Source organism: Myotis lucifugus, unplaced genomic scaffold (genome assembly GCF_000147115.1).
Source record: "Myotis lucifugus unplaced genomic scaffold, Myoluc2.0 scaffold_85, whole genome shotgun sequence".
NCBI lineage: Eukaryota > Metazoa > Chordata > Mammalia > Chiroptera > Vespertilionidae > Myotis > Myotis lucifugus.
Window position 1 is genome coordinate 168,728 of NW_005871133.1, and position 26,133 is coordinate 194,860.

A 26,133-nucleotide genomic window follows, 5' to 3' on the forward strand; every position below is an offset into this window, starting at 1 on the left:
CCTGAATTTGTGAATCTGCGAGGCTGAGAAAGACAAGGGTGCAATGTGAACGTTATAAAGGAGGGAGAGTCAGTCTAGCACAAGATCAGAAACAAGTGCGCTCAGCAAGGTTTCCAGGAAACCGATGAAGCGCCCTTTTGTACCAGTAACTGTACCCTCCCCACCCTGCTGCCAGTGAAAGTCCACCGAATTGACTTCCCAGGAAACCCTCAAGGGGTAGGTAATATTTAATTGGCCCAGTACCCATAGCGATAGCCTCGATAACCTCGACTTCTGGGAATCCTCTAACTAACCTCCTGGTACCCCAACCGAAGGGCCCATTGTCTTGCCCTCCTCTTTACCACCTCCTTCCCACAGTTCTGGAGAAGAGCCATAAAATAATAAAACAATTTACTTTCCTGCCACTCCACCTGCCTCGCAGAACTTGACCAGGGCCTGCTTTCCAGGCAGCAGTTAGGGGGTCCCCTTGATCAGAGCCTCCCTCTCCCAAGCCTTGGTGTGCTGCCAGCTCCTCTGGCCCCCCTGCAGTTTGCACCATCCCTCCACCCTGTCAAGGAAGAAGACACAGAGCGTCTGGCCATTTCCACACCTGCCATTTATTGGACTCAGCTAGCAGGCTGGCACGGGCTGTTCACATGTCTCAGACCCCGCCCAGACAGGTTTAGGACGGTGCCATCATTCTGTGAAGGCCCAGAGCTCGCCTACGTCTTGGAGGCCAAGTTGAATCACCAACCAGAAGGTTGGGAGAGAAACAGGCTGATGGGAAAGGCAAGGCTCTTTGAGGAAGGAGAATGACCTCAGGGGAAAGCTCAGGTCCAGCCGTGTCTCCCGAGGACACTCTGAATCCTAAGGAGAGATACTCAGGGGCTGGATGGAGGAGGAGATCTGTGTGCTGAGCAGCCCGCGTCTATATGGCAACTTTGAGGAGGCGCTTGATGTCGGGCTCGATGTTGATGGTTTGGAAGGTGCGGCTGTAGCGTCGGAAGGGCTCCCCCTCCGGCCCGATAAGGAACTTCTCAAAGTTCCAGGACACATCTGAGCGGCGCACTGGGCTCCAAATGATGTACTTGGGATCGGTCATGAGAGAAAATGGGTCATCATAGGGGTAGGGGAGCTTGTCCTTCAGGTAGGCGAAGACAGGATGCTCATTCTGACCATTCACCTCACACTTCTGGGCCAGGGTGAAGGTGGGCTGGAATCCATCCCCAGGGCGGACGTACTTGAGACTGTTCAGGATCTCCTCATTCTGACAGTTCTCCTGGGGGAGGAAAAAGACAGAGCATGGAGAAAGGAAGGGGAAATGAAGGGTCCACAAAGCAAACCTTTCACCTTCTAGACTCCTCCCCAGGATCATTCTTTTCTGTGTTACTTTTTTCTTCCCTTCTTCATTTGCTCTGCCCTCCCCTTGACTTGGTGTTTTCCCTCTCACAGCTATTATGTCTTGCTAGGCCAGTTCTGAAAGTTTTTGCAGTTCCCATCTTGGCTGTTCTTCTACTGAGAGATTTAGCATTTTGAACTATTGTTTCTCTCTCCAATCTACCCTGAGCAGTTCTTAGTGTATCTGTCTGAATCTCAAGGAACCTTAAGTTCAGGGCAATAGAAAGGGAAAGGAGGCTCAGGTCGTACTACAGAGAACTCTCCTTCTACTTACCTACCCACACATGCCTACACACACATCCTGTGACCATTTTGCCCTTCCTGTGCCCTGGCTTTGCCTCTGTTGCTTTTGATTACATGTGAATGTTGAGGCCTTTGCCTTTGCCCTACTCAGCTCCTCAAGCCAAGGATGAAATGGAGGCCGAGGGGGATGGGGTTTGCGCTTCTTGCTTTCATCTGCCTTGTCCTACATCTGAAGTGCAAGTAGGAGGGAGCTTTGCTGAAGGAAGACCCCCATCCAAGGAAGTCTAGTTTTCAGGTGCCACAAGGCAAAGTGCCTTAGAGACATCAGTGAATGTATTCTAAATGTAGTTACTTAGTGACTAACAGGGATGAATTAATAGGATGGAGGGTTTGGGAGTTAGAGGGTTTAGGGTTCTGGAATAGACCAGGGGAAGAGGGAGTTAAGGAAATTAAGTGCTTGAGGGCTAAAGATTGTGAATATGTAACTATCATTCCTTTCATTTCTGGACTGCTATCCCAAGACTCCTGCCCCTCACACTCAGTCTGCTCAGCTGTGAATGTTTTAGCCTGAACCTGTTACTTATCTGTCCCTCCCGCTGCAATCACCGATCTGTCCCCACTCAGCATTCCCCACCCATGATGTGCCCAAATGACCCATGGAAACCCTTATTTTCCTCCCCCCTCCAAGTCTAGTAAGAGTCAGGTATCTCCCTCTGGGAGAAAGTCCCTGCTTCTGACCTACTAGGACCAATTAGTACAGTCAGTTCTAGGCCGTCATGACATCTTGAGCCCAGAATCCATCTCTATTAGGCTTCTTCTCTCTAATGCAAATGGCTGTCTGGCTACTGGTAGGTTGTGGACTCCCTCCAGCAACTAGCTAGCTGAGAGTGATGATGTGAGTCTGGAGGCACCTCCAGGCCAGAGAGACACCTATAAAGAAATTTTGCTTTAGCCCAGCTGGCGTGGCTCAGTGGTTGAGCATTGACCTATGAAGCAGGAGGTCACGGGTTTTGTTTGTTTGTTTTTAATATATTTTTATTGATTTCAGAGATGAATCGAGAGGGAGAGAGAGATAGAAACATCAATGATGAGAGAGAATCATTGATCGGCTACCTCCTGCACGCCCCCCACTGGGGATCAAGTCCGAAACCTAGGCATGTGCCCTTGACCAGAATCAAACCTGGGACCCTTCAGTCCACAGGCTGACACTCTATCCACTGAGCCAAACCAGCTAGGGTGGGAGGTCACAATTTGATTCCTGATCAGGGCACATGCCCTAGTTGAGGGCTGGATCCCCATTGTGAGGCATGCAGGAGGCAGCCAATCAATGAATCTCTCTCATCATAGATGTTTCCATCTCTTTCTCCCTCTCCCTTCCTCTCTGAAATCAATAAAAATATTTTAAAAATAAAAAAAAACACAAAATGAAGAGGTTTTGCCCTTTCTATCTCTTCTGCTTTGGCCAAGGCTAGAAACAGACGGAGACATTTAAGGAACAATCAGAGCAGTAATGGTGTGGGCTCAGGTTTGTCACAGCCAATGACATTTGTCTTCCTGCATACATCTCTGCTAATCTCTTCCTTCTCTTCATGCCACTATGAATTGAGCTAAGGGATTATAATGAGAGGGTTCAGTTGAGGACATTCTGCCTTCTTGTGCTGTTAAAACAATACGTGAAAATAGAAGAACCCCTAAAAGATAACTTGAGTTGTGTGGGCTGAAGCTCTATAACAACTTGACCCATTAATCAGAGACAAAGAGGTGCCTGTGATGCCCGGAGGAGACATAACACCCTTAGCTTTCCCTCAAATTCACTCTCCACTTGGCTGATTTCAAACAAGCAAATAAAAGTCTTCAATCTAAACAATAAAGTTGCTTGCATTTGCATATTACTTTTGTATACCTTATCCTCGAAACCTCACAATAATCCTATGAGATAAGTGGTATTTTCCCCAATTTAGAGATGAGGAAACTAAAGCAGAAAAAGTGAGTGACTCCTCCTAGGGCACAGAGCCATTAAGTAGCAGAACCCACACTAGCGAGAACTAAGGTCTCCTGAGTCAGTTCCATCCTCCTGTGATTCTTGATCTTTTTATTTCCTCCATTCATTCATTTAGCAAATATTTAATGAGTATCTTCTATATCCGAGGCACTGATAATACAATAGAGAGAAAAACTGACCTGGTACCAGCCCTCACTGAGCATAGTGGGAAGACAATAAGCAATAAAAAATAAAAAAAATCCACACCCTCGGTCTTTAATCACAGACAGAATCATATGTATACTTCCCCTTGGTAGTCACATGTACTAAAGACCTACATTGACAAAACACGCCCCCGATTCCAGACACTCCAACACACAGTCTTTCTCCCCTCCCCTTAGCCTACTAGACAACCCAACCCCTTGTGTGCGATACAAGGGACCCCTCACCTGATGTCCAAATTGATTGCAAGGGAAGCCAAGAACCACCAGGCGCCGGGGATAGCGGCATTGCAGCTCGTTGAGCTGGGTGTAGTCCCGAGTGGTTGTGCCTCAGAGCGATGCTACGTTCTCAATCAGCACTGCCCTGCCTCGGAATGTATTGAAATCTATCTTCTCCCCATCCAGGCTGATAGCACTGAGGTCGTAGAACGACTTGGCAATGAAAGCCATGGTGCAGGTGCAGGGTGAGCCTGGCAGGTGGCGGGAGCCCACTTAAGGATCTATTAAAGGGGTGGGGAGGAGGAGGAGCCTGGAAGGGCAGGAAGGCTCTCACAATGGAGCTTTGAGCATCCTCAGCATGACTTAGCAAAAACCGTCACCCACCTGCAAGGGCTGTTTGAACAAGGAGGTTGCTCCTCCTATTTACAGACTAAACAAAGCCACCTCCCTGCCCTACCCTGCTGGCAACCTGGGAGGGCCAACTTGATATCTATGAACAGACATGAATAATTCACTACTTGCCAGGAAACCAGAGCCCCAAAGGTCGCCCTGGAGGAAAAAAGGGAGGGAGGGACCCAGGATTGACTCCTACTTGCCCCAGCAAGTTGTTTCACATGGCACGTACATTTATTGAGGGCCTGCTGAGTGCCAAGTTCTGAACCCTGCAATGGAGAAGCCAGGGTCTGCTGAGATCTGAAATGGGAGGGAGAGAATTGGAGTGCATGTCCCCTTGACTCAGACTAAAACTGAAATATACATATTACTGTTCACAGTTTTCTCTTTGGCTGTTGCTTCCCACTAAATCAAAGGAGACCTTGGGGCACAGTGTATGATTTTTATAAAATAACTAGAGACCCTGTGCACTGGTGGGGGGGTCCTCTCAGCCCCGCCTGTGCTCCCGCCACCGCTGCTGCACTCACCAGCCGTCAGCTGGCTTGTGGCTGAGCAGCACTCCCCCTGTGGGAGCGTCTGGCCCCTGGTGGTGAGTGTGCGTCATAGCGACTGGTCATTCCGCCTTCGGTCGATTTGCATATTACGCTTTTATTATATAGGATGGCTTTCGGTGCCTCGGCTTGTACCAGGCTGAAGAGATGAAGTTGTGTTTGTCTTGTACAGTCTTCCCATGAGTGAGGTCACCTGCTTTCAAGAACGTCTGCCCCTGCACCGTGCCATCTCCTACCCTGACTCATAAAGTCTGGAGGCCTTGCTAGAAATAACTCAGAGATTTATTTCAGGATCTTGGAGTTTGCAAACTGGGAACATAGCTGGACAAAACCCCAGAAGTGTTCCAAAGAAGAAAGAAAACTTAAACATTCTTATAGTAAAAAGTACATTCTTGAGAATTATCAGTCCTGCTTGCTTAGCCCTAGGATTGGTCCAGAATGTTGCCAGTCAGATGCCAGGCAGTCAGGATGAAGGCTGCCAGGTGGTCGGAAAGATGGGACCAGGAGGTCAGGTCAAGTCCTGGTGGTCTGGATAATGAATGTCAGGTGGATGTATAGGTGGGTCTTTCAGGGGATAATTAGAGGGTCACCTGGAGGCCCAGATGTATATCCGGGCATTGATGCAGGACTAAAAAGTTTAAGTTAATGATGCCAGGCTCATTAGAATAAGAATGGAGTATTTCCTCATGCCTCAATTTCCTTAACTTAATAATTTTAGCAGCTTGGTTAAAATGACTTCATTTTATACATTCCCTATCTTTTCTCTTTCTTCACCCCACATCCTGCCCCCATGGGGTTGTGAGGATGCAATCGGCTGTGGCCAGGTAGGGGTGACAGGAGTTGCACAGCAGGTGGGGAAACTCAGAAGGGATGAGCTACACTTATCTCTTCTCAGACCAAGGCTCCGTCCCAAAGACTTTCCAGAGGGCTGTGCTGGTCCCACCCCACCAGAAGGGAAGTCTGCAGGGAGTCAAGCTGCAGCGGTTCTAGACCCAGCGAGGCCTCCCATGACATTTGCAGCACCAGCCATGTAGGCCCTACATTGTAGGGTATTGCAGGCCACCTGGGGACCTGCTAAGGCTTGTCATGGTGTGAGCACACCCCTGGGAGCCCACAGGAATTAGAAACACCTAACGCTCCACTTCATTCCCCCAAGCACCCACCAACTCAACAAATCACCTGCTTTTTTACTGCATCTCCAGCGGTAAAACTGGCAATTAGGCTTTACCTGGCTTGGGGAGTTTAGAGAGAGATTTCAATAACAATGCAAATGTTTACTAGAGACAGTTTTTACAGGGACAGGTCCACTGGGAACTGTCTCCTAAGACAAATAAGCGAGGCTGGCAGCAGCCAGGCTTGAGAATCTGATCTGTGAAGATGGAGAATTACTCCGCAGAGGGTGCCCGACTGGTCTGTCTTCTGTAGCCTGTCCCATGGCTGCTGATAGCACGTGGGAACCCACCCGTCTCAACGGGCAGCTCCCTAGGAACAAGCCTGCATTACCTAAGTGGTCGTGGAATCTGGCCAGCAGAAGAGGTAGCAGGAAAGGCTGGGTGGAGTTCCCAGAAGCAGCCCATAAATGTCTCTAGCAAGCCACTGCGTCAGAAGGACTTGGCCTTGACAGTGGGCTAAACTTTAACATGAACTTGGCAGATTGACGGGCATGCCGAGAGTTCTCCAGTACTCGGGGCTTCCCGGCACCTCCTGTGGGCTGCCCTCCTGTGACCTCTCCAGGAAGGCCCCGGAAGTTCCTGAGCTGAGGGGTGGGGGCTCCCTCTCCCTCAGGTACAAGCCATTTTTCTCTCTAGGTACAGCGTTGAGTCACCCAGGTTCTTACCGTTCACAACTGAATTATATTGATAAGGCTCTCCTAAAATTCCTCTTTGTCCAACTTTACCTCAAACCAGCCCGCTTTCCAGAAGCTGGTATCTTTGTGACATGCACTGAGTGTGCGATTCCCACAGCTTTCCACGGGGACAGTAGTGGTTCTGGTAACTGCACTGGCTTAGCAGGCAGAAAGCTTAGGCCAGTGGTTCTCAACTCTGGCTGCAAATGAGAATTGCTTATGAAGATTTTCCTAAATAGAGAGGACAAAGCTTTCCCCTCCCGAGATTTCAATTCCGTTGTCTCGAGCCACGACTCTGCCACTGTGACTTGGGGCCCCTAGACACCTGTTTCCTTATCCGTTGAACCAGGAAAATCACCCAACTTATCTCACCAGATACGATCAAGTATTACAAGCGCTCTCTCAACTGGAAAGTGCAGGGTAAGATCTTAGACTCTTGCCCTGCCTTGTTTTACTCCTTCCTCCTTCAATTGATCCTCACCCCCATTCTCTGCTTCTTCCATCAACTCTATACCCCAAAGTAGAGGATTCAACAGCCGCCGCCACCCAGACAGCCAGGATTCCAGTCTGCCTTGCTCCCCCGGAGTACTCAGTCACAGGGCTAGGATGAACGTCTGAAAGATGACTTCGCCCCTCCTCATGCCTTCAGGAAAGCCTGTTCTCATCTGACAGCTGAGAACCTTCTTGGCTTTAATGACTCCCTCAATGATTCTGCGCAGTCTTACTTCTGCAGTAGAAGCCCATCGCCTTGCAATGGGACTTTGCTCGGGGCTCCCCTGCAGGTGGCATCAGGAAAGGGGGAGCATGGAAGATGCTGGCCACTCCCATGGTCCTTCTACTGCCATTGCTCTAGGGTTCTGGAGCCTCTCCCACCAGCCCTGCCTCTCCCCTTCACTGCCGGGGGCTGAGCGAGACCTATTCCCAGGAACGCATACAGGCATCCATACCTGTGGTTTGAAATAGTCTTTATTTTGTAAACATCTGTGTTTAAAATAGATGAACCCTGCTCACAATTCATTTACTGGACCCGAGACACAGCACACAGAGTTCACCCGTCACAGGGAGATGGGGGGTCAGGAGCAGGTGGAGGGCCAGGGCCGGGGCTGGGTTGAGCCTCAGGACAGCAGGTGCAGAGGTGGGAGGTGTAAGCAGGCAGGAGTGCCTGCCTGTTCAACAGTCCAGGCCTAATGCCAGACCCAGGCCACCTCCTGGGTTGGAGAAGTGTAGGGGTGGGAGGCCACCTCTGGAACCTGATGAATGTAATGCACCCTAACATCCCAACCGTCCTCCGGCTCCCACCCCTCCCCAGCTGCGGCCCTTGAATGGGGCTAATCAGCCCTAGAATCTTGCCTCTTGCTTCCCCTCCCAGAACCCCTGGGGCACAGTTAAAACAGTTCCCGTGTGTGTCCTGAGGTGCTCAGCCTGTCCCCAGGGAGAGCTGCAATACTGGCCCCGGGTGGGAGCCAAGGCGAGTATGACCTCCCCTCTCTGAAGTCTGGGCTGAGGGCACTCTGAGAGCGGACTCTGAGGGCTGAGTGACCGCCCTCCCACCCCCAGGCGATGCTGCTGGTGTCCTGACACCCGAGGAGCCAGTCTCAGGAAGCATCCCCAGCCAGCTCTCCATTCTTCACCTGCCAACCACTGACTGCTCCTGCCCTCCTTTCCTTCCACTCTGCTAACCCGTCCCCTCCCTGCGTCCTGAGTCACCCTGGCCTGATACGCCTGGAAGAAAGGGTTAGTGATTTCATGCCCACACCCCATTTTTGGAGTAAGGAAGCGGGGCTCTTAATCCTTCCCGTGGGTGTGCCCTGGAGTTTGGCCTTAGTTGGTGAATGCTCAATGCCCAGTTGTTCCTTTTAGCTCCAGGCCCAGCCATGCCATGCAGCTAATATGTAGCTTAAGGATGATCCTCCGACTGTGGAAGGGGCGCAGGAGCCCTGCTGGGGCTGGTCACTGGCTTGTCCCTTCCTCAAAGGGCCTCTTCGGGATACTCTTGGGCCATATGGGGTTAAACACCTTCTTCCTGAACAGAGAGCCCTGCAGGAGTCCTGTTCCCGCCACCTGCAGCCACAGTGAGGCTGGCAAACCTGCAAGCCTTGCCCTCGGGAGCCAGAGGGGCAAGATGAGCACTTTGTCTGGAAGAAGGAAGAGAACAGCACCGAGCACTTCCTCAGGGCCTGCCTCCCTTCTTCCCAGGAAGTCCCCGCTCCTCTCCCACAAACTCTGGGTCTCGTGAAAACCTTGAGCTGAAGGCTGGGGTCAGTGAAGGCCCACCTCTCACCTGCCAGGGGGTTGTGGGAAATGCTCTTCTCACACAAGAACTGAAGGGCCCAGGGAGTCCGTATTCCCCCCTGGCCTGCTCTCCCTTGCTCGTAACCTGATATAGAGGAACTAGTCCTTCAGTACTGCCCCGGCTCTCCTTGCCCCTGCAGTGCCCTCAGGCTTTGGTTCAGGTCTTTAATCCAGGAGCCCAGGTGGGAGGAATTGTGTACGTGCGGCACGGGAGGTAGAGAATGGAGGTGAGGTTTTCTCCCTGTCATTCCTCGTCATTTATTTTTTCCTCTGAAGCACCTGCCTCTGAGCCCAGTTCCCCAAGAGGCAGGCGGGCAGGCAGCCAAGCAAGGCCCGAGCTGGGAGAGGTAGGGCAGCCCCAGGCTGAGGACCAGGTTCCTCCCCACCCGATGTTTCACGTTCCCAGGTCAGTGGTGAGGAGGGCCTGTGGCCCAAGGAGGACGTGGGGAGGGGAGGTGGGCAGAAGCTCCCCACCTCTGGCCCACCCACAGAGCAGGGTGGGGGTTCTCCCAGGAGCTGGAGTCCATCCCCCTGGACAGGGTTAGGAAGAAAGGAAAGAAAGGAGCTGCACCAGCAGCCACAAAGCAGGACGCACCGGGCTCAGGGCGTGGGGGGACAGAGAGAAGTGGGAAGAAGAGAGAAAAGCGGACAGGAGACAAGATGCACTGAGAAGGAGCCTCAAAGTGGCCTCAGCCCGGGACGCCGCTGTCTGGGGAGCTCATCGGGGCTCATAGCAGGCTGCGGCGGGAAACGGGGGAGAGGCTGGGGGCCGCTCAGAGGTGACAGCGGAGCCACCCTCAAGGCCAGGCTGGGGGAGTAGCAGCTACTGATGTTCCACGGGGTCACCCAGATGAGAGGAGAAGGGCAAAGCCCGGACTCCCTGTCTGCCGCAGGCCTCCTGAGGGGAGGGGGGACTCGTGGGTGCTCCACGCAGGGCCCTCAGCACCAGCAGGTTTTGGAAGAGTTCACTGGGCCCTCAGGTTTGCTCTCATCTTCCTCGAGCTCTGCCAATGCCAACTCTTTGCTGGCACGCGTCCGGACACCGTCCAGCTCCTTCCTGTGGGCCTGCAGCACCAGCTCCGTCAGACGCGTGAAAGACTGGGGAAAACCAAGGGGTGCGGGTTAGTCCATTGTACCCTCCTCTTCCTCCTGCAGCCCTGTAACTGCCCAAGGGGTGAGGCCTCATCTCGTGGCTTCTGTCTGCCACCTTCTCCTCTGGCTTCCCCACTGCAGACTCAGCCAGGGACCGGCAGCTGGGCCTGGGAGTCCTCACCTCTTTAATGTTGAGGTTGGTGCAGGCACTTGTTTCGTAGAAGTCCATGCCGTACTCCTTGGCCAGCTGCAAGAGAGGACATTCCTGAGAGGGAGTCAGGGAGGGAAGGGAGGCGCCCACAGCACCTGCAGGTACTTCTGCCATTGCCCTCACAACCCATCCCGAGTTGTGACAATTTCTCAGAGGAGGTGACTTCTCAGATGAGGCTAAGCTCCTTCTAAGACCCAGGCTAGCACAGACACAGATGCACCCAACAGACGCCAAAACGTGGTGGCAGGACAGCACACTAATGAACAACATGGGATTTGGAGGCAAAGAGACCTCGACTTGAATATCAGTGCTGCCACTTAACAGCTGCATGACCTTATTCAGCTGTATGACAAGATACTTATTCTCTCTCAGCCCCAGCTCTGCCATCTGTTAAAGGGCGATGGATGACAGCGTCTGTTAACCAAGGTTGTGGAATGATTAAATGAGGTCATGCATCTCCAAGCACTTGCTTAGCACATGCAGGGCTCAATAAATACTATTATTCCAGCAGGGTCTGCTTCTACTTTCAGATTCTTCAATAACTAGGCATTATTTTTTTAAAAAAATATATTTTTATCAATTTTAGAGAGGAGGGAGAGAGAGAAACATCAGTGATGAGAGAATCGTTGATCGACTGCTTCCTGCACTCCCCACACTGGGGATTGAGCCCGCAACCCAGGCATGTATCCTCGACCGGAATCAAACCTGGGACCCTTCAGTCCACAGACTGACGCTCAGTGGATGGGTGACTTGTCTCAGTGGCATCTGTCTGTCTTTCTGTCCTCTGTGTGCTTGGGCATCCCCTCAGCACCATCCTCCTACCCTCCTTGCCCCCAGGGCCTCTCTGACTATGGGCCCTTCATTCCACATGTACCTTCCTACCTCCTTCCAGTGTAAGGATAGGGAAGGGGTGAGGAGGGGGTGGAGGACTGTAAGACAGCAGCTATGCCTGGGTGCTGTTAGAGAACAAGCCAACACCTTGAAGTCCTTCCTCATCACCAGCACTGGAATGAGCTCTTAAGCAGAGGGAATCTTACTCTGGGGGACTTGGAGTTGGGAGAGTTGCTTCCCAATAGGTCTTTGCATCAGGTGGACCCCAAATCACTGTCCCGGAGGGCAGAAAGCCAACTCTCAAGGATGGCAGCTCACCCAGCGCCTTGGCCTATCATGGGAGGTATGAGGGGCCTGATGGGGGTGATAGAATCCTGGGTCACAACTCTCAGGACTGGCCTGGAAGGTAGCAGAGAACCCCAGGGATGGATGCGGCCAGCTCACTGCCACGTACCTGCTGCCCTTGCTCTCTTCCCACCTGCCGCTTCTGCTCTTCATCGGCCTTATTCCCTATAAGGATCTTCTGGACACCTTCGGGCGCGTACTAGGGACAGAGGACAGGCAGAGCCGCCAGTGAGTGCTGCCTCCCTCCCATCTCCCCACACACATCTACACCGGCCTCCACAGCAGCACCAAACTTCAGAGCCCTGGACAGAGTGGCCAACTGGTGCAGCTGCCGGGCTCCCCCAAGAACCATGGGTGACCACAGTGTCCTGGGGACAGTCTGAATAGGAAACACTGGCTGATTCTGAGGGGCTCTCACCCACGCCCCAGCCTAAATGAGGGAGTGCTTCCTTAGACTGCACAACTGGTACCTAAGTTGGAAAGGACATTGGACTTAAGCCCAACCCCTCATTCTACAGATAAGGAACCGTGGAATCAAGAGAGTTCAAATGGCTTGCCCAAGGCCCCACAGCTACCATGGCAGAGCCAGGACTAGAATCCCCCCTGGCCCTGAGATTCCGGGGAAGAAGCTGTTCACAGGGTAACTCACTTCTGGGCAGCCTGGCAGGGTACAGAGCACGGAGGGCATGGCAGCTTGGGCTTCTCCCTATAGAGGACTTACCCAGAGGTCTTCATCCCGGGCTGTGGAGGGCAAGCTTTCCTGGCAGCGTTTGCTCACCAACCCCGAGGGCTTCGGCCTTTCCCATCTGGCCCTCCCTTCGCCTTCCCCTCTGAGGTGCCCTCCCCCACTCCAGTGGTGAGGTGGCATCTCCTACCTCATCCACATCACTGACCCACTTCATGATGTGCTGGTAAGAGCGCTCGCTGCTAATGTCGTAGACTAAAAATATTCCCTGGGGGAGAGAGCAAGAGAGAGGGGGGGAGGGGGATGCGCACAGGCATGGGGCCAGAAGCCGTGTGGTGCCTTAAATGCTGGGTCCCACTCTCCCTGCTCTCTGCTTAGCATAATAAGGACCCCTCAGCACCCAGATATATCTTCTTCTGTCTCAGACCCCCAAAGCTATTGCTTCCTAGGCCCACCACAAAACTCTCTGAGGTAGAAAGCCACCAAACACTTGGACCTGGGTCTTTAGCCCAGGGTGGGTGGAGGGTGAGGGTGGGTGACCTGCCTGTAGTGAGTGCTCAGAGAATCACTGATGAATGAACGGTCCACGAACAACTCAAAGACCACCTAGGGGCTCCCCTCCCCAAGGGCCCTATTTTGGGGGTGGGTGGCACAGATATCTCAAGCACCCAGAGCCGGGAGTGTGGGTGGCAGCATCCCACCTCTGAACCCTGAAAATGGTGGCTCACCTGGGCCCGTCGATAGTACTGCTTTGTGATGGTCTGATATCTCTCCTGCCCCGCTGTGTCCCTGCAGTAGAAAGCCAGTCCCTCAGAAGAGCGGGGACCGTAGAAGCAGGAGAGAAGGGAGGAGCAGGAGCTGAGAGACCCTGTGCCTATGAAGGAAAGACTGGGGAGCTGTAGGGTGAAAATTAATGGGGCTTTGGTCTCTCAGGGGATCTGAGCATACCTGAGTCTGCAGGAGAGGTGCCTGGCCATCCGGTGCTGACAGGGGTAGTGGGCCTTGTTCACTACATCTGCACCAGAAGCCACAACCATAACTGGGCCTTGACAACTCTCTCTAGAATTTGGTCACTGTGGCCAGACTGGATGGACTGCTCCACCTCCAGATCCTCTGAAGGCAATGCCCAAACCACTCTGGAGTTGGGAGGCAGCTGGCAAAGGCAGTGAGTGTGGCCAGGAGTGGAGGCCAGAGCCACAGCGGCCCCCTGTGGCTACTTGTGGGAACTGCACCACGCTGCACTGAGGCCCTCTCACCAGCATCTCACCCTAATAGGCGGGGTATATATAGCCCTTCCTCCTGCCAATCCTACCATGAGGTGGCACAGCCCGAGGACAAAGCCTTATTCTAAGGCAAACACAAATCTGTATGCGCACTTTCTGACTTTTGGTGACTTGTGGTCAATCCCATAGTTTCTTCAGAATGAGATCAAAGATTAAGGCTCCTGGGAGCAGGAAATGGGCTTTGAGGCTTCCGTTTCTCTCCAGGGAACAGTGGCCAGTTGCCCCAGATGAAGCCTCAGGATTTTACGCGTGGCAGTGGCAGCTTGGGAGCAGCCCGAGTCCTCTCCTCCCACCCAACTCACCAAATCTGTATGCGCACTTTGATGCCATCCACCTCTATGGTCTTCATCTTGAAGTCGACACCTGGGGAGAGGAAGAGAGCGAGAGGTAGGAACTGAGAGCCCACCTCGACCTGAACAGGAAGGCCGGGTGCTCGCACTTGAAGGGAGCTCCTTTGGTTTAACTTGGCAGAAAGATGGTAAGATGTGAGGGCCTTCTATACATATAACTGATTTCAGAGACAGAATCATTGATAGGCTGCCTCCTGCACACCCTCTACTGAGCCCACAACCTGGGCATGTGCCCTGACTGGGAATCAAACCGTAACTTCCTGGTTCATAGGTTGATGCTCAACCACTGAGCCACACCGGCCCAGGCGGTAAGGGCCTTCTTGAATCAAAAACTGACCCCAAGGAAGTTTCCTGTGCTCTGAATGGGGCTCTCCTTCCTCCTTGAGCTGAAAGTTGTCAGCAGTAAACAGCCTGAGGTACAGGAAGTGAATGAAGGATCACAGGGGGATCCACTCCATCGCTGCCTCGGCCCCAAACGTGTCTCACTCACTCATGTGTGACGTCTGGGAAGGCTAATTCCTACAAACAGCGATCCACCTCATGGGCCTGGGTTTTTCTCTCTCTGCCTTATTAACAATCAGGAGGGGCTATGGTGCTGTCCTGAACGTGGGGAAGGTGCATGGAGCCCAGAGAGAGGACTGCTTCCCACCATGGTGTGTATGAAGCCCTTGGCACCCAGCAAAGGGCCACCAAGGAGAAGGCCTGGGAACCTGCTGTTGACTAACTGGCTTACTGTGGGAGGTGCTGTGGTTTGCTGGGAGCCTGGGCTTTGATGTCTGGCCTGAGCTTGAATTCTGACTCTGGCCACTAAATTCATAGCTATCACTCTGGGCACCTTGCTTCTCCGAGCCTCCATTTCCTCATCTGTAAAATGGGGCTATTACCAGTCATTTCAGTGGGCCCCTGAAAAGAACAAGTGGCACCGAGTGCCAGGCACCCGGTGGCTCGTCAGCCGCCTGCAGCGATCACCATGCCCTAGTACCATCCCGGTCACAGTGGGGGCCCGGGAGTGACTGCCAAGGACCGGATGAAGAGGCAGTGGCACAGCGTGTCGTGGGGGAGGGAGAGGAAGACAAACGGGTCTCGGGCCGGAGGGGCTAAGCTGCCACAGGACACGGGGCACGCAGTGATCTGGCAAACCAGCCCAGGGCAGAAACACATTTCGGGGAATTTGCAGCAAGAGAAGTCAGCACCACCAGCAGCACACGGGCTTGAATCTGAGTGATGACAGGGAGATGAGCCGATAGGTTTTTATCCCGGCGCCTCTCCCAGCTCTGACTGTGCCCAGTGAGTCAAAACTGTGTCTAATAGGTTAATTAAGCTTAAGTCTCCGTGTACTCCCTGGAGACAAGTCAGGAATGGGCATCGTTAACGAGTTTGCCGGTGGAGAGCATGGGAAAGGCAGAGTTCTGGACCGTAGTCCCAGGCTGCACAGCTCAGCACTGCACAGCCTCGAGCTAGAACTCCCCACATGGCTGCCAACCCACCTGGGCATCAGTTCTTTGCCAACCGGAATACTTCTGCCCTTAGCCAGCCTGTCCCCAGCTTTCCACAAATTCAGGCAGATGAAGTTCAGGCTCTTCCCTCTCACCACCGAGACCAGTAATCATTTAATTAGAGGGAGAAAGGGTTCAGAACGAACAACCTGAACTGAATAGAATTGGTCAGACGTGAATCATTTTGCCTGCCCACGCCGATTCCTCTCTATGGAGCTGTACTTTTCCAACGGACAGTGCCTGCAGCCATTCTTCCGAGTGTGCGGAGAGGTGAAGAGAGGAGGGCGAAACAGGGAGGGGGCACCTGGCCTTGGTGGGGGCAGGAGCATGTTCACGCCCTCCCTAGACAAACAGTTGTCAAGAATTTGCCTCTCCCCAGTACCTGGCATAGAAGGGAATAAAGAAGTTCTTGTTTTTCTTCATGCTACAGTGCCTTCTTCCTGGAGGGGGGGGAGGGAGGGGGGACCAGCAATTTTGTTCACATTAGAGTAAACCTAGCTCATCCTCATACTAGCCGAGCAAGTCTAGTGCAGCGTCTCGCGCAAAGTGCTCACAAGGGGGCTGCAAAGCGCAGCCCCAAAGACCCCGAAGGTGGGGGCCGGGGTAGAAGGTTCTACATCCTGTATTCCACAAACTCTGTGGGAACTGTGTGCCCTGCACGGTGCTCAGTGCAAAGAGTGGCAAAAACGACACACGCTCCCTGCCCTCTCGGAGCTTAGTGGGAAGGAAGCAAAGGCCCCGGGGGTGAGCTAAGAGCCCGTGGACAGCACAGCCACGGCAGAGGCCTGCTGAGGCCCACAGCCCATGCACCACGTGCCTTGAAGGAATGATGGAGAGTTGTGTGCTAACTAGGCATAGAGGCCTTCACCACACTTGGTGTCCCTGTTTCTCGGAAGGTCCCTGAGAAGGGCTGAGCTGGGCGAGGAGATCCCAGCACTAGGGGACCCCCCTGAGGACGAGCGCAGGCTGTTGGAAGAGGCAGGGAGGACAAGAAGGTGCCCGGCTACCCTGGGAGTGAGCGCTGGGCTTGGACTCCCTTGCCCCTCCTCCCTCCCTTCTTAGCTGTGTGGCCAGGAACTCTGGGGCTCATAGCACCCCCACCACTTGTGACCTTGGCCCTCCTGACCACCCAATAAACTTTGTTTTAACGTCTCAGAGAAGCCAAATGCTTCTGTTCTGTCTCTTCATAAGCACTAAGGGAGAAACACAGAAAGCCTATGCCTTCGGTGGGGGGGATTTTCCTCTCCCCACCCACTCCCTCTCTTCATAAATTTAAAGATGAACAGCCCACGGATCCTCAGGGGAATCTGTTCCTTCTGCTCTACTCCCCCACACCCCGCACCTTCCCCTGGGTCCACCTGCGAGCCCACCCCTGGCCCTCCACGACCTGTGCCCAGCCGTGGCCCCTGCCGTCTCCTTGAGTGGCTGCTGGCTTTTTCCATTGCTGAGCACGGCGGGCAGTCAAAACACTGGCCTTGTTTAGTCGCCTGCAGACTCATGCTTTGTCACCTCAGCTGGGCCCTCGCGCTGCTCAGCAAACTGTTTAATCGATGTGTGTTCACCGCTCACATTCCTCACAGCTACTGTCCTCCCCGCTGGAGGCTTCGGTCCCGGTGCGTCCCCTCCCCTCAGCGGAAGGCCTTCCAGAGAATACCAGGGCCTGTCCGAGGGCAACACGACGCTGCCTGATGGAGCCTTGACGCTGAGGCCCACCTCCGTCCCTCAGAATTTTCTCTTTCCTCCACCTTCCCTGGGGAAGAGTCCTCTCTCCTTCCCACGTCTCCCCCGCAGCTGTCTGCCTCAGCCCCCTCGGGTTCACACCCTAACAGGTTCGCCCCTCTCAGCTGCCTCCTCAGAATCTACAGGAGGAAGAGCGGTTCTTCACCCACCCACCCCCATGGGTTCTCAGCCTGGCTCCCCAAGGCAGCACTTCTCAGACTTCCAGGGGCTCGCAGGCCCGGGGAGATGCAGACTCCCCCAGTAGGTGGTAGACGAGGCCCGAGATGCTGCATCAAGGCTCCAGGGGAGGGTGACGCTGCTGGTCCATGGATCACACGTCTGACAGCAGCTTTGGGGACAGCGGTTCTGCAAGCGTGGACCCCGGACCTGCAGCCTCAGCATCAGGCAGCACACAGAGTTTGAGAACCACCGTCTCGCCCATCTCTAGGCAGAAGCACAGCCCAGGCTCGTTACCGTACTTACAACGACAGCACCCCCCTGGCGAGGGGATCCAGTCCCGCCAGCCCCATGATGCAGGTGGGGGTGGAGATAATCATCGTGAGACACGGAGAGGCCGAGTAATTGACTCACTCATGTTCCCACATCTTATGGCTGAGCCAGAACTGGACACCTGTCTCTTTAAAACCTACCCGGGGTACTCCTCACCCGACCAGTGGCCTCTCTGAGGCTGTGGAGCCTTTGCTGCCACGCCCCGGGCCCCACCTGCTCTGGTATTACGAGGCGTCTGGAAGTGAAGCAGTGGGCGCACAGGGGCAAGCCCGCCACAGCCTACTTTCAGGGAAGCCTTGCCCCTTGAGAGTGCATGATTCCACCACGCCCGGGAGCATCACCCTGGACAGGGCCACCTCGGTGTCCCTACAGAGCTCCTGCTTCCTGTCCCAGGCCCAGGGACGGCTCAGGTGTGAAGAAACTAGCAAACCACCCGGCACAGCTCCCACAGAGGTTCCTAGAGACCCTGGAGCCCGGGGAGGAGAGTCAGGAAGATGGAGCCCCTCCCAGCCACATGCCGAGGGCATGGCGAGCAGCTCACCGTTCTGCCCGCACCTCAGATATGTTGACTGTGGTGTCTGCCCCACCCAGTGCCCTTTTCTGGCTGGAACTGCCCAACCCACGGCCTCTGCTCAGTGTGTTCTTTGCAGAAAAGCAGCTCCTGACTGGACCAGGGTGGATATCTGACCGAAAGGAGGCCCATCGATGGGCTTGCTGATGACCTCCGAGGTGACCTGGCGGAGAGGGACCAGGGGAGCTAGCTAAGCCGATCAAACCGGCTCCCTCCAGACGGTGCAGAGGGGACTGGCCAGTGGTAACGAGAGGAGCATGGGGCAGACAGATGGGCAGAGAGGCCGGATGCCTAAGGCAGGAGTGTGCTGGCCGGAGTGAGGCTCAAGGCGCTGTGTCCCCGCACAGCTGCCAGGCCAAGCCAGACCCCACCTTCCAGCCTCATAGCACACCCCATTTTCTAAGAGAGCACCTCAGGATACCTCAAGAGTCACAGCCTGTGACTGTCCGCTGCTACCTAATGACCCCCCTACCCCCCTCACCCCTACCCCCGGCTGGCAGGTAGACATTGCAAGTGAGGGGCTGGGAGACGACTTCTAAGACGTGTGACCTGCTTCCTGCTGCCTCCAATGTTTGTTTCTTTCTAGCCCAACTAGCCCTAAGGGGCAGATAATATACTTTTGTATTTGACAGAGGTTTTTGTTTGTTTTTAAAACCTCTGCCCCCATGCAGTGCGGGGCATTGAGTAGTGTAAGGAGGGACGAGTGCCCATGGCTCAAGAGCAGGGGCGTGTGTCCCTGCCCTCTGAACGCTTCACAGACCACTAGCAAGAAAAACTCAGTTAAGGACAGTGCCAGGCCCTGACGTACCGTGGCCTCCCGGCTCTTCCTGCTGTGTCGCTGGCTGCGAGGCCTCTGCCCTTCCAGCAACCCCAGCAGCTGCCAGGCCACAGCCGGAGGCCTGGAGCAGTGAGAGCTGCTGTCGGAGAACACGGGGGACAGGTGAGGCCCTCCTCGGGGCCCAGGGGGCGGGTCAGGTCAGAGGGACAGGGCAGGGGACAGGCACAGGTGCTCACTTGGCTCCTAAGATAGGGCAGTAAACCAAGGCTGAGCTTACTGCCTCCCCAGTCCAGCAGTGGAGACTGTGGGAAGAAGGGGACAGGGCACCCCCAGGGGGAAGGACACTCCCCACCATTACTGTCTCTCCAAGGACAGCCCTGAAGCATGGAGGCAGTCTGGCTGGAAAACCGCACGGTGTGGGCACTCAGAGCCCAGGTGTGTGGCCAGAGTTGGCTTCCAAACCTGCCTTTACCGCGAGTTACCTGTGTGGTGTGGGGAATGCTACAGAACCTCTTTGATTCCGTTTCCTCACCTACAACATGGGGTGACAGCCCCTGATGTGGGAGTTTTTGTGAGGATTAGGAGATAAGGAGTAACACCCAGCACACGGGGCGGGCACACGGAGCTTTGTTAAACGTTAGCGGAAGAAGCTACCAGCTCCCTGGGGAGGATGAGACTCGGGAGCCCAGGGGACTGGAAAGAGCTCTGGGAAGCAGGAGGGCTCACGCTGGGCAGCGGAGGCAGAGAGGCGAGAGGAAGAGCCAGCACTGAGCTGGAGCGGTTTCACAAAAAGAAAATGCCACCCACCGTGGAGCCCGAGGGCCCCCAGAACCCGGCTGCGACCTGACATCTGGAAAAGCGGGGGTGTGCCTGTTGGTGGGCCAGCACCTCACGGGTTAATGTCCGGTGCCAGCCTGCCTGCTGCCAAGAGCCACATGCTTCGAGTGGAAACGGGGCTCTTCGGGGTGCCAAATGTTATCACCGTGATCAACCGCAGCCCAAAGGACCAGCAGCGTGACCTGAGCCTTTTCAGGAGCAATGAGACGCCACAGCAGGAACAACTTAATACACCTGAAACCCAAGGCCGACACCCAATCCCTGGAGCCGTGTTGGCTCCAGTTACCAAGCCCAGGTCCCGGGAAGGCCCCCAAACCAGCACGCGCTGGACAAGAGGAGTTCACGTGGGTGTGACAGGAGGTCTCCAAAGAGCAACCCCAAGACAAGTGTAGGAATGGGCAGACCCTGCGGGGGGTGGCTGCCTGACTTTGCCACCCCAGACAAAGCATCGGAGTAATCCCCACTTCAGGACCCCCTTCTCTCAGCCAGAGAGACCAATGGCACTCGGAGACCCATGTCGCCATTTCCCCCAACGGAGGTAAAGAGCAGGAGCACTAAGAGCCAAGACTCAAGAGAAGATTTAAGACAAAGGCTCCTGGCACACCACCGTCCCTCATGCCAGTTAGGTGGGGGGCTAGGGGAGAGGGTCTTTGCCCCGGACCTGCCACTTGCTGTATCCTCTTCTCTCTGGGGACCTTAGCCTCACTGTCCGGGGACTACATGCCCACTGACCTCCTCCTCTTACCCATTTGCAGACTGACGACCCCTCATGCCGGCCTCCTCCCTGCTCTGAGCACATGCTCAGCCAGCCTTCACCCCATCTTGCTCTGGGAGTGATGGGAAGCAGAAACCAAGAGGTCCTGGTCTTTGGCAGACAGAATCCTGATCTTCTAATGCCAAGGCCATGTTTTAACCTCCAGGGCACTGGGGTCAACGGTCTGATGAGGACGCCCACCCACGAGAAAGACTGGAGATTTCAGAAGTTTACTTGTCTTTTTGTCAACATACACACTCACAACCTCAACAGGGAAGGTGGTTTGGGGTCTAGGACAACTCTAGAGGCTACCACCTTCACATCAATCGTCACAGGCCAGTCTTTAGAATCCCAGGAACCCAGGGTTTTTGTGTTTGTTTGTTTGTTTCATCAGGCAGAAGGGTTTCCCAGCCAAACTCGGACTCCCAAGATGCTGGAAGGAACACATTTCCCCAGAACCTGAGCCCTAGGAGCTCCCTCCTCCAGAACCCCAGCCATGAGGTGGTCCTGGGAGATAGCTCCAGCAGCCTGGTGAGCGGATGGGCTTCATCTGACACCAGCAGTGACCCTGAGCGACAGGCAAAACTGACCTTAGTCTAAGATACAACCCCTCGTCTTCACACACCTAAGAGGGCCCCCTCATACAGGGATTGCGGGAGCATGTTCTTGTTCCTTCCTACACCTGAGCTTCTCCTAGGACATGTATCTGAGCAGAAGAGCTACAAGCTACTGGAAACACCCCTACAGTACTCTGCCCCCCACCCCCCACCCCCGCTCTCCCCACAGTCTCAAACACGTGTAGCAGAGTGAGTCTCTCTTAACTGTCTTAAGAGTCCCCATTAACCAATGCTGTTTGAGACTTCCTTCAGGGAAGAGCAAAAGTCCTCTAAGAAAACTCATTTATTTATTCATTCATTCGAACAAACTGCTACTGAGCGCCTACGATGTGCCCAGAACTAAGCTCAGAAGACACAACAGTGAATAATACAGGAAGATCCTTGTCCTCAGAGAGCTTCTATTTGCGTGAGGAAGAAAGATAATACATAAGTAAACTAACACATCATTTCAGAGAATGATGTATTAAGAGGCAAAAGCAGAATCATGGAGTAGACAGTGAAGAGATCTGTGTGCAAGCTGCTTCCGATTAGCTGGTCAGAGAAGACTTTGAAAGCAGGTGACATTTGAGCTAAGAGCTGAATGACAGGAAGGTACCAGCAGGGAGAAGATCTAAAGCAGCGGTCACCAACCTTTCGGACCTCGTGGACCACCAATGGTCCGCAGACCACCGGTTGATGACCGCTGATCTAAAGAATCAGGGTCCCATTCAGGGGAAGCAGCAACTACCCATCAGACAGGCACACATGTCAGTCAAACTTACAGCTCCTCAGGGAGAAAAGGAAGAGGGACCAACATGATTCCTTCCATTGTTATAAAAAGAAAAAGGCACGGCAAAGCCCCCCTTCCCTTGGGTCTCGTGGGGACCCACCCTCACATGTGCACACGTGTGCACCCCCACACACATGCATGTAAACTTGTGTGCAGGCTCTAACCTGAAAAATGTACCAAGAAACTTCTCAAGCACTAGCAAGGCCAAGTTGAGGGCTCCGCACCCCCCCTTTACATCTCTACACTGAATGCACATGTGTGCAAAGCACACTATTTCTGTGTGCGTAGCAGTTACACAAAGTGGGTGTTTAGGAAACATCGGTTCCTTTGCCCTTGCCCTTTCCACTGCCGTGTGCACAGCCCTCCATGGGGGCTCTGCAACATGTGCCGTGTGCTCCAGCTAACCCTGCCGCACTCCCGTCCGGCAGACCCCTGATCTGGGCCTGGCCTTACAGTGGGCACTGACCCCTCATTCGTCCACCCTCCTCCTGAGCCTCTTCCCAGGCAGGGCTGCACTGACAGGCAGCAGAAGGTTCTGGAAGGAAGACACAGGCTGGGAGCCTCAGAAGCAGACACATGGGGTGGGGGAACAGGACCTTCAGATGCATCTACCTTCACACAGAGCCCAGCAAGGATTGAAGTGAACGTACGCTGATCTGACCAGGACTGGCCACTGCTCACTGGCCCAGCCAGGCCAATACTCCACCTCCTCCCCCACCCCCTGAGCCCCTGGGGAAGCCTTCTTAGTCTTCAAGGCCCCACTCAAATGTCACTTCCTCTGATGCTTTCTCCAAGCTCCCCAGGAGGAATTAGTCACTCCTCTGTGACTCCAGAGCTTTTGCATCCTATTCCGGTTGTCTGTTTGGAAGCCTGACTCCCCAACTGCACTGTAAGCTCCCAGAGGGCAAAACAGCATCCTATTCATTTCATCTTGTCATCGCCCGGTAGTATTCATTTCATCTTGTCATTGCCTGGTAGAAGGTAGATACTCATTACATATTATTCAACAAATTGAATAAATGAAAGAAAAAAATGAACGAGTGAGCGAGTGAGTAAATAAATGGAGTCAGTACGTGCCAGGAGGAAAGATGCATAGAGAGAAACTCTAATCGGGAAGAGCGATCAGGAAGGACCCACATTATGAAGCCAACTGTCCTCTCTGTAGATCCCGGTGCCCTGGTCACAGAGTTCTCAGGAAATAGAGGATCAAAACAGTAACATGAGGGCAACACTCAGATCTCACCCTCAAAGGTCCCCCAGCCGGACTCCTCAGTCACCCCCCCGCCCCCCGCCACCCCGCCTGTCCTCCAAGGGACACACCACTGTCCCACGTCCCACAGCCCTCAGATGGGTGGGGAGCCACATGTCCTCTTCCCTTTGGCTCACAGGACGTTTTGCTTGGCAACCTGTGGAAGGACCTTTCTGGATGAGCAAGGGCATGAACAAAGCCCGATGGGAGAACTGGGGGAGGGGAGAAGGCTCCAGCTTGGGCCACCTGCCTGCAAGATGTGAGTCATCACTTATCTCAGGACCTCACATTTCCCAGTTATAAAACAGGGCTGATGATTAGCCCTGTCCTCGTCAGTGGGCGGAATTAAATGTCTGTGGTCCCTGACAAAGCACGCTGCCCAGGCAGAATAGCCAAGGAGAGGTCAGAGGCCTACGCAGAGAATTGGCAGTTTTGCAGGGAAACAGGCACAAATATTAGATTACAGACGAAGGCACTCTGAGAAGAGCTGGCAATCGGGGTAGAAGGGTAATGCCAAATATCGACTTTCATGTTAGAAAGCTCATCACCATGCTGTCTGCGGAGCAGGAGGAGGCTGGGAGGAGCAGGAAGGAGCAGGAACGAGGGCGCCCAAAGCCGTGGGTGAATCTGCAGAGCTGTGAGGGTGTCACAGGTGCACAGAGCAGCAGAAATGAAATCCTTGGAGGGTTTCTGAGCCATTATCGGGGAACATGACCTTGGGGAAGGTGTGGGCAGAACGTGGCCTGAGGCAGAGTGGCACCTGACAGAGCCCTGAGGCAACCCCTCTCCCTACTCCTTCACACCTCCTCACCAACTCTTCCTTCTCAGCCCCGGGCACTGCCAGGGCAAGGGGAAAACTGGCACAGGCTCGGGAATGAGCCTACTCCTGTGCTCCCTGGAGAGTGAGATGATGGGCCCCTGACTCCTGCCTGTGCTGTTCACTGCTCTGTCCCCGGCTCCTCACACCCACCTGACACAGAGTGGGTGTCCAGTAAGCAGTGCCCACATGACGACTGCGCCTGGCCTTACATAGTTTATGCCTCTCTACAACTTTCTTATGCGCTAGGAATAACAATGATGGTACAATGACAGCAGCTACCATTTTTGGAGGGCTCTGCAGGTGCCTCATATTCCTTAGCCTCTAATCTTCACAGCGACCCTTAAGAAAGATTCTGCTATTATCTTCAATTTACAGATGTGAAACCAAGCAGAGACGTTAAATAAATGTGGGAAGGTCCTGGAGCCAGGGAGGCCATGGGAATTTCACCCAGGTTGTCTGCGCTCTTTTCTTTCTTTCTTTTTTTAACTTGTTTTTTATTGACATAGTTGAACTTTACAAGTGTCATAAAATACTGTGTAAACAGAGTATTCAGACAGGAAAAAAGCAAACTTAAATATATTAACCAGATTAAAGCATGCAAAAGATCCAATGATACTTACATTAAAGAATAATATGCTAATGGTATCTAATTTACCCACTTTATATTGTCATAAAAATGTTAGCAAAATTCAACTTGAAATTTGGTGGACTTGATTCTCTATTTATGTATAAGATACGCTACACCTTTTGCATGTATATGGTTAACTTTACTAGTTGTGTTACAGTACATTTAGAGAAGTTTGGTATCGGTATATATTTACAGTCCATAGTGCGGTAAATAATGGTTAGAAATGCATTCTCCTAATTTTCTCTATGAACTCAGGAAGCACTAATGAATTAACCACATGAGTCCCTAAGTGACCAAAATTCCTTACTATTCACATTCACATCTGTGCTCTTTTCACTCTACTCACAGCGTCTCACCTTCCCTGCCTTTCTGGGGGGCTGTGGGAACAGGGTGGGAAGAGACCTGCCTCAGGCTGTCCGAGCGCATGGGCCCAGCCCCAGCCCAGCCCCTCTCACAGTGTCACACACAGGTGCACAGCGCCTCACCGTCTGGGTCCCACAGACCCAGTGCTCAAGCACCGGCCTGAAGTTTGTTAGAATCAGCTCTCCTCTGGTCCTCCTCCAGCCCTCTCCCTCCCCTTCAGTCACCCACAAGTCCTTGCCCCGGGCTCTCAGTTCAAACAGAACTTCCTGAGAAAGGTGATACTACAGCATAAACCCAGCCTGAGAAAGCAGCCCTGAAGCCACAGTGGTTCAACCAGCCAAACTGGAAAATCCCAGGCTGTGGCTTCCTCAGAACCCAGAGGGGTGCAGCGGAGGGGGGGAGTGGGGGCTTTAAAACAAAAGGTCTAGAGACCAGGGACAAACCAATGATGAGCAGGAGAAAATCAACTCATGGATGATCCCTTCAGCTTGCATTTGTGGCTTATATGTCACCCCTGGCTTCCATGCGGAATGGAAACCAAGTCCCTGCATGCAGCTGTCCACGTAGAATAACACATGGTCTCCTTGCCTGGGAGGCAGCTCAGGTCATATGAGGCCATTTCAGAAGTTGCCAGGTTGATGGGTGGGAACCAAGAACAGGTGATGGTGTGGAGTCTGGTTTTGGTGCCATAGGAGGGGGTTAGAGGGGGGAGAGAATGGGCTGAGAGGTTCCTTTGTGCCCAGACACTACCGTAGCCCTGCCTGGTCTACTGCTGCAAGTCTTAACCCCTCTCGCAGCCAACACCCCAAGTGCCATTTCCACTGCGTCATTCCCCTGCTCAGAAACTTCCTACACTATTGTGCAGGCTCAAGTTCCACCCCTTCAGCCAGACCCTCAATGCCCTCTGCCCCCATGCATTCAATATTTATTGAGATTGTGGCTGGCCCTGTACTAGGACGATGAAACACGAGGAATAAGATTTGGACTCTCCTTTGAAGACACTTAAAAGTACAGTTTGGGAGACAAGGAGGTAAACAGAGGAATGTTTTCACTCTTCCCCTAAAAACCCCCTTCTCTTCCAGCCAGACTGCCCAGAGTCCCA

At 53.7% G+C, this 26,133-nt stretch overlaps 2 protein-coding genes across 2 annotated transcripts; both read right to left on the reverse strand.

Moving 5' to 3' along the window:
• Window positions 1-574: 574 nt before the first annotated feature.
• GPX2 (glutathione peroxidase 2) lies at window positions 575-4,400 on the reverse strand. Its single transcript, XM_006109869.3, has 2 exons — window positions 4,051-4,400; window positions 575-1,258 (listed from the first exon to the last, which is right to left on the reverse strand). Exons 1-2 carry the CDS (start codon window positions 4,270-4,272, stop codon window positions 908-910), a joined length of 573 nt encoding a protein of 190 aa, XP_006109931.2. The 5' UTR covers window positions 4,273-4,400; the 3' UTR covers window positions 575-907.
• Window positions 4,401-7,781: 3,381 nt separating this feature from the next.
• RAB15 (RAB15, member RAS oncogene family) lies at window positions 7,782-13,937 on the reverse strand. Its single transcript, XM_023755814.1, has 6 exons — window positions 13,873-13,937; window positions 13,016-13,076; window positions 12,478-12,555; window positions 11,712-11,801; window positions 10,397-10,462; window positions 7,782-10,221 (listed from the first exon to the last, which is right to left on the reverse strand). Exons 1-6 carry the CDS (start codon window positions 13,917-13,919, stop codon window positions 10,063-10,065), a joined length of 501 nt encoding a protein of 166 aa, XP_023611582.1. The 5' UTR covers window positions 13,920-13,937; the 3' UTR covers window positions 7,782-10,062.
• Window positions 13,938-26,133: the final 12,196 nt, after the last annotated feature.

Bases quoted from the DNA above. Each gene is read 5' to 3' on its own strand.
- RAB15 (XM_023755814.1), bottom strand. From the start codon at position 13,919: ATGAAGACCATAGAGGTGGATGGCATCAAAGTGCGCATACAGATTTG. The intron at 13,077-13,872 runs GTGAGTTGGGTG...TTTCTACTGCAG, and splicing joins AAAGTGCGCATACAGATTTG to GGACACAGCGGGGCAGGAGA. The intron at 12,556-13,015 runs GTGAGCCACCAT...TCTCTCCCCCAG, and splicing joins AGTACTATCGACGGGCCCAG to GGAATATTTTTAGTCTACGA.